Source organism: Nicotiana attenuata, chromosome 8, assembly GCF_001879085.1.
Source record: "Nicotiana attenuata strain UT chromosome 8, NIATTr2, whole genome shotgun sequence".
Lineage (NCBI taxonomy): Eukaryota > Viridiplantae > Streptophyta > Magnoliopsida > Solanales > Solanaceae > Nicotiana > Nicotiana attenuata.
In genome coordinates this window covers 8,511,507-8,518,893 of record NC_031996.1, presented here as the reverse complement: position 1 = coordinate 8,518,893, position 7,387 = coordinate 8,511,507, and the positions used below count along the sequence as shown (strand labels likewise).

The 7,387-nt window shown below is 39.4% G+C and overlaps 1 protein-coding gene across 1 annotated transcript in view; it reads left to right on the top strand.

The window, feature by feature from the left end:
- The window catches only part of LOC109230860 (peroxisome biogenesis protein 5), a 10,495-nt gene extending 5,684 nt beyond the window's left edge, over positions 1–4,811 (top strand). Inside the window, exons 9-15 of the mRNA XM_019396318.1 lie at positions 232–478; positions 1,511–1,595; positions 2,327–2,436; positions 2,679–2,903; positions 3,486–3,551; positions 4,104–4,198; positions 4,287–4,811. Of these exons, the coding sequence (XP_019251863.1) occupies positions 232–478; positions 1,511–1,595; positions 2,327–2,436; positions 2,679–2,903; positions 3,486–3,551; positions 4,104–4,198; positions 4,287–4,365 (907 nt within the window). The 3' untranslated portion in view covers positions 4,366–4,811. The remainder of the gene's footprint in view (positions 1–231; positions 479–1,510; positions 1,596–2,326; positions 2,437–2,678; positions 2,904–3,485; positions 3,552–4,103; positions 4,199–4,286) is intronic.

Below are 7,387 nucleotides of genomic sequence, written 5' to 3'. Positions count from 1 at the left end.
ATAAAAATCCCTGTTAGTCCCTGTCCCTTTCTGAAGCTTTTTCCCTATATTTTCTCATTTCCTATATTTTATCTTATCTTTATCAGCCTTAACATGGAAGAAATTGGCAAACCTGTTCGTATCCGTTGTTTCTGCTTTTGCATACCAGAGACTAGTTTCAGCTTAGGACACTTTATGCAAGGCTTATGCATTTCCTTGAATTATGTGCTTGGTTTTACCATTTTCCAACAGGTATATGAACGAGCAAGCTGCTCTCAAACAGCAATCAGACGCATCAAGGGGAGTTTATGTGTTCTCTGATTTGAACCCTTATGTTGGTCATCCGAATCCTCTAAAAGAAGGGCAGGAACTGTTCCGGAAGGGTCTCCTAAGTGAAGCAGTTCTTGCTTTGGAGGCTGAAGTCTTGAAGAACCCTGAAAATGCTGAGGGTTGGAGGTTACTTGGCATAGCACATGCTGAAAACGATGATGATCAACAGGTTAATATTAGTTTTTCCATTCTTCATTCACTAATTTTTCTGAGATATCTTTTGTGAATCATTCCATATGTGTTTATCTGCAAAAAGGATCAAACTCATGCGAGTGGTTGATGAACTGCATTTCTATTCTCTCTCAGTTCCAAATTAAAGACCTTCCATGACAAGAAGAGGTTATAAAACATTGACATGCTTGATTACAATATGTTGGTCTTTTCTTTATTATTTATCTTTCTGTCAGATTTTGCTTTAGTAATTATGTTACAACCCAGAAGCATCTAGATATCCTGAGATGGTCAAAAGCCTATCTGGTTCTTGTTGAATGATTGAAATACTGCTCAAGGCATTATCCTTTATAATCAAACAGAAGAAATAGGGAGAATTCAGTTCACATAATTCTTCAGGCATATGCGCAAACCAATATAACTGTGAAACAACTAAACTCACAAGTTCTTTAGTTATTGGTGAGACGATCTAAAGAGATTTTTTGATGAAGAATTGTAAATTGAATTCTACCCATCTTTTGCTGTTTGATCGGGAATTACCCAGTACCGAAAATAATTGAATTCATAAGTAGCCTTAACTGTTTAATTTTTTTGAAGCAAATGTGAGGAGTTGGTATTATAGATCCATATAGGTGATACTTACTAGTTAGGAATAGGCTTTAGATTTGTTAGAGAACGTTTAATGTTATTACTATTTATCTTATTATTATTACTATAATTAATATATATATATATAATTTTTTTTTTCTTCACTACTATTCTTATTTTATTTTGGCATGATGATGATATGAGTTGAGCTTAAAGAAAGAAGTGAGGATTCATATCGCTGACTCCCAACTTTGTTTGGGACTGAGGCATAGTTGTTGTTGTTGTTGTAAAAATGCGAGGAGTTGATGCTGAAACTAATGCAATAATGATGCATGGTGATATGTTTTATGGTTCAGAGTCTTTTTCTCTGGACTTCCTTAAGTCACAAATGCTGAGCTCAATTTGTTGGGAAGGCATAACACCATAATCATCGTTTTCACAGGCTATAGCTGCCATGATGCGAGCACAAGAGGCCGATCCCACAAATCTGGAAGTTCTTCTCTCCCTTGGAGTTAGTCACACAAATGGTAAGTAGTTAGTTTAGCTTTTTATTAGTTCAAGTGAACAATTGTGGTAGATCAGCCTAAACTTTGACAAGTGAGGTAAGTGTAGCGGAAAGGACCATCCACCTCCAACCAAAGCGGTTAGTGTGTCGAGTCATCACGGGAGTAAAGTGGAAAAAGGGCACTGTTGACTCTTGGGTGGGAGGTTTTGGCCGTTGCGGTCTGGGTTTCGTTTTGAAAAAAGTAGATCAGCCTAAATATTTTATAGGATATTGATTTAACGGGATTTGGAGCTTCTGCTCTGTTCAAACTTTATTGCCACTTGTTATGTGGTGTAGGTTCCTAGTAATGATTGCTAAATGTAATTTAGAAACTTCATAAATTGATGAACAAGAGTATTACAGTATTTGCTTAGTTAATATATTCATATTATTGTGGCGTGAAGCTCGCATTGAGGCACTTTTGTTTTAAAAGTGACTTTAAAGTTTGATTAGATTCACATTATTATTTGATCCTCTAGATTTGTTGCTTTTGTAGCCTAAGAACCGAGTTTTGAAATATTTGCTCCATTATAAATAAATAGCATAATTAGGCAATGGACATTCTCACGAGGAACACAATGGCATCCTGAGTGTGAATTTTTGGATTTCATAGTTATTCTTATTTCACACGCAGTCTGTAATTTTGATCTATTAAGGATTTATTAGTATTAGCATGCTCAGAAAATACTATTTTTCTATTTTGTAATTGTCCAGAACTGGAGCAACAAGCTGCATTGAAGTATTTGTATAGTTGGCTACGCCACCACCCGAAGTATGGGAGTATTGCCCCTCAGGATCAGCCTGTTTCTTTTTATCATGCTGATGTAAGACTCTTTATTTATCTTCTCTTTCTTTTCCCTTCCATATCCTCCTCATAGATACCTGAGGCGGCTATTGTGGCCAATCTACTCATTCTAGCTCTTTCTTGCCTTTTCCTTTCTTTTTTCTCCTTCTCATCTTCTCCTACCTCTTTTTCTCTGTTGAGATTGGAGATGGAAAGAGACCATAGCTTGGGAAATTGTAAATGAAGGGCAACTAACTGAGATGTTTTTTTCATGTGATACAGGTATCTAGATTATTTACGGATGCAGCTCAAATGGCACCTGATGATGCTGACGTACATATAGTACTTGGGGTTTTATACAATCTATCAAGAGAATATGACAAAGCTATTGAGTCTTTTAAGACAGCACTAAAGCTCAAACCTAGGGACTACTCACTCTGGAATAAGCTTGGTGCAACACAAGCTAACAGCGTTCAGAGTGCTGATGCAATATTGGCTTATCAGCAGGTACGCTTCTTTTCACCTAATGAATGCTCATTGCCCTCTATTTAGACACACGATGGTGGATCTGGGATACGTCACCTAGTTGCTGATTTGCAACCTTACAAGAAGGCACCTAGCGATTTGCATGCTACCCCTGCTAATACAAGTTTAATTCTATAGAATACAGTTAGGGAGTGTTTGGAGATTCTCAGCGATACCTCTTTGCAATTTCTACAATGTAACTGCCCCAGGATTGGTAGTAGTATGATAGTGTATTTACTGGAAGGTCTTACACCTCTGATGATCTTGTTGTGGCTATCTTGAACTGAATCTTTTGAAGACGTGTTTGAATGCTTCTTATTCACTTCGATATGTACTTGAACTCCTTGTAGATGTATTAGTTCTATAGAGTAAGTATAGAGTCTTAGTCATGGTGCAGCTGTGGCCTTGCGGTTTTGAGATAAGGAATTTTTTTTTGGTAAATCACCACCATTAGTTTTGTCACATATGCTGCCTTGTGCTTTTATATCATCCATCTTGTTTGCATATATATATATATATATATGAAAACAATTAATTTATTAACATTTCAATTGTACCTCTCAGGCGCTAGATTTAAAGCCTAACTATGTACGTGCATGGGCAAACATGGGAATCAGTTACGCCAACCAGGTGATTTTCTGTGCCTTTAGTTAGAAGTTATAAACCACACTTGTTGCACATATTATGTAGTTCTTTTTAGTTCTGTTCTCAGGTTACACTCCATTCCCAATCCTGGGACTTAAGCTAAACAAATATGGCAGGCTGGCAGTAATAGCAATATAAAGTAGGTCCAAGTTAATAGTAGTAAACATGTTTTCTTGAACTTTGCGTGCAACTCTGGTATTATGTTTGCGGTTGGTCAGATCATATCTGCAGTTATCCGTCTGTTAATTGCTAGCATTTTAGATGCATTTCTCAGAGTCCTGTGCTGGACAGTGCAGAAATGCCAAGCATGATGTTTTATATCAACAGTTTCCCAGAACCAAATAAAGGCAAAGAGATATCTAATTGCATCATTGTCTCTCTCTCTCTCTTGTTGTTTGCAGTGCCATGTTGTGAGAGCTGATTTCATCTAGAAAAATAGAACTTCTTTTATATCTCAAGCCTAATTTGTTTGGATTGTTTATATATGTGCTAGTAATTATGGAGAGTATAATTTCAAACATATTCTTTTGCATACAGGGTATGTATGAGGATTCCATTCGTTATTATGTCCGAGCACTGGCAATGAATCCCAAGGCAGATAACGCCTGGCAATATTTGAGAATATCTCTGAGGTACATCAGATGATGAAAATTCCATATGTTGCTCTATTGAATTGCAGGTGATAACTGAGTTTTTGTCTTCTATTATTTTGTTGGGCAGCTGTGCATCTCGAAATGATATGTTGGACGCATGTGACTCGCGGAATCTTGATGTTCTCCAGAAGGAGTTTCCCCTGTGATATGACCATTGGGCTTAATACTGATATGAAAGTAGGAACGGGAATTCCCTCTTGTTAGAGCATACAACAAGATTCACACCCTCTTTAGCCTTCTGAACATGATTTGCGTAATGATATTCACTTCCCTCAACGCATGCAAGCTAATGTTTGTTTATCCCCTTGAGATTAGAAGATACAAGCATCACGTTTCAGCACAAAATTAAGCTGGACTTGACAATGGTCCGGAGCTGGTATATTGTCAAAATCGCATATCTAGAAGCATTCAGTCATATTGTATTGTAGGAATGACAATGTAATAAATAATAAACTTTTTAGAAGGTGGGGTGGGTTTGGGAGATATAAAGCTGGAAAGAGAACGTAAATTCAATAGTAAGTTATGTAAAATTGTAAAGTTGTCATCTCATAAAATGTCATTTCGTTCTGGTTTTTCAGACTCGGGAATTTTCAGTTCTTTCGTGTTGATTTGGGAGTTAAAAGAAACCCAGGGCACTCTGAATTCTTTCGTGTTGATTCGGAAATTATAGGAAAGCCTCCACTAAGCTTAATTTTTACATGTTAATCCGTGAATATTATTTCGCTTAATTTCCCTATTGAGCTTTTTTCTTCGTGAGCTGAGGGTCTATTGGAAATAGCCTTTCTCCTCGTAAGGTAGGGGTAAGGTCTTCATATACATTACCTTTTCCAAATCTCACAATTTGAGATAATATTGGGTATGTTGTTGTCCCAAGCTTTTCGAGAGAAGGTTAAGAAAAGGAATGTGACCAGTTTACAAATGTCTTGGTCGAGACATAGATAAATGTAAGTTCTGGTTTGGTGAATTTTGCCTTATAATTGGTATTTAGCTTTGTCATCAATGATTAGTCCTCAACTCCTCATCCTTCTACTCATAAAATAAATAGATGGATTCTTGTCATACTTGTTTGACCAAAAAGTATAACACTCTTTATTAAACTAATCAAAAGATAAATAAGGTGAAAAGTGAATCCTAGGCAAGCATAATAATTCTTAGATCTAGCTAAGTGTTTAAATGGTATCGTCTACTTAACGCGCGGAATCGGTTATCAGATTATTAAATACACGCTTTTGAGAATAAATGAAGAATGAATGATGAGCAATAAATATGGAAAATGGCAATAAATGTAAATAAGAAGAACGATTTACCCAAATATTTAATGATGTGGAAGATTCTTCCTTCTGACAACAACATGTGGCAATAAGTAAGAAAATGAACAATGCATTCTTGGATCGTGTGAGTAGAAAGGAAGAATAATCGACAAATCAATCACTGTGTAAAGGTAAACTTTTGTATTTTCTCTCCAGAGTCAACTTCTTACAATAGTTTTTCTTAGAATCAATCTTACGTGCCCCCCTTTCCACTCTCTCCTTTTCTATTTATATGGGATGTTCTCTAAAAACCCTAAAAAAGTACAATAAAGAGAATATTCCTGTTTGCTAGTTCCAAGGCTATACTAGTCGTTGTTCCTACTCTCCGCTACTCAACCTCGGCTTTAACGGCTTGCTCAGCGACTGCTCGTTGTTGGGCTTTGGTCGACCTTGGCCTGGCCGCCCAAATCGAAACACAATCTTCTCACTTAACGATCTCCCCACGCCTAATTTTCTAAGCCGAATTTTGACCCATACAGTTAGTCCTTCCGCTTGTCGAGGTCGCCTTCTGGTCGGCCCCGATGAGCGGACTTTATCAGCTGGCAACTTAGGAAATTTTTTTTGGCGTGGTGATCGAGTAGAGGTGTCCGTAGCCGAAATAATGACGTGTCGATCTGAGAGTCGTAGGTCATGGGGTTGGTGCAGGATGACGTTACGACGCATGCATCATCATTGCGCGTCTTCCCGACGCGTTGCCTCGTTCCTCGAGCTCCTGTCGTTTCGATTCTAGGGCCCCTAGCGGTTGCTTGCATCGATTCAAACGCCTCTGATGTCTATAAATAAAGAGGGGAAAGCTTCTCAATGGAACTTTTGCATTCTCTGATTTCTTCAACCCTGCACTCGCTTCCCTTTCTTCTTCTTGTGTTCTTGCTCCCTGCAACTGCAGCCGTTGCCACCCCTTCTTCTTTTTCTGTTCTACTGTATACATATTAGCGGAATATGGATAACGTGATCCCCAACGCTGAGACGATCTCTGAACCTACTCCATTATCGGTGGCCATGCCTTCTGGTGGCGGAAAATCAGCGGTTATAGAGGATGAGAGATTCCCTACTATGGAGGAGATCGTTCCTCGTAACCCTACTTCCAGGTCCGACTTTTCTAAGCAACCAGGCAATGAACTGGAGCCTGCGAAATCTGAGATGGAGGCGAAGCACCTTGTCGTCCTTAGGACCAAATATGGCATTCCTGCCCACATCGACCTGGTTCCGGCCGGAGATGATGTGGTTCAAGTTCACCGACCTAGATATAGTGCGTTTTACGCCTACCCGTTCCAGATAGGCTATTCTCTTCCTCTTCCTCCGTTGGCAGAGGAATTCTGCCGCTACTATAGCATCTGCCCAGCACAACTTTCTCCCTACCTTTACAAGGTCTTCCTTATGTTGGCGAAGTTTGCGGAGCTGGCCGGCTGCGAAGTCTCTATCCACCATCTACTGCACCTCTTCGGACCGAGCTTCCATAGGGGCACCATGATTCACCCCGCCACCGCGGAACCAAAGGGTTGGTGGCGGGGATGGATGATAGGACGAACCGCCAGTTTTGGGCCCATTATTTCTTCATAAAAACCGAGCACGTGGTGGCAAACCCTAGCGAATTTCCTGAACAATGGAATTTTGCTCGTAAGTGTCATTATTTGGAGTACGTTCTTTCCCTTCTCTTCGTGTTTCGTGACTTGTTACGTTGTTTTTCTTTTTGTAGCTGAGAGGCGTCCCCCTTCTTTGATCGTCGATATCAGTGACTGGGTGGCCCGCGTCTTGCCTCACACCGTAGAGATCCGTGACTGGGCGTCCTTCAACATGAGGTTCGGGCTCAAGCCCTCGACCGGTAAGTCGGGTTTCGCCCTTGTAACTATTTCGCTCT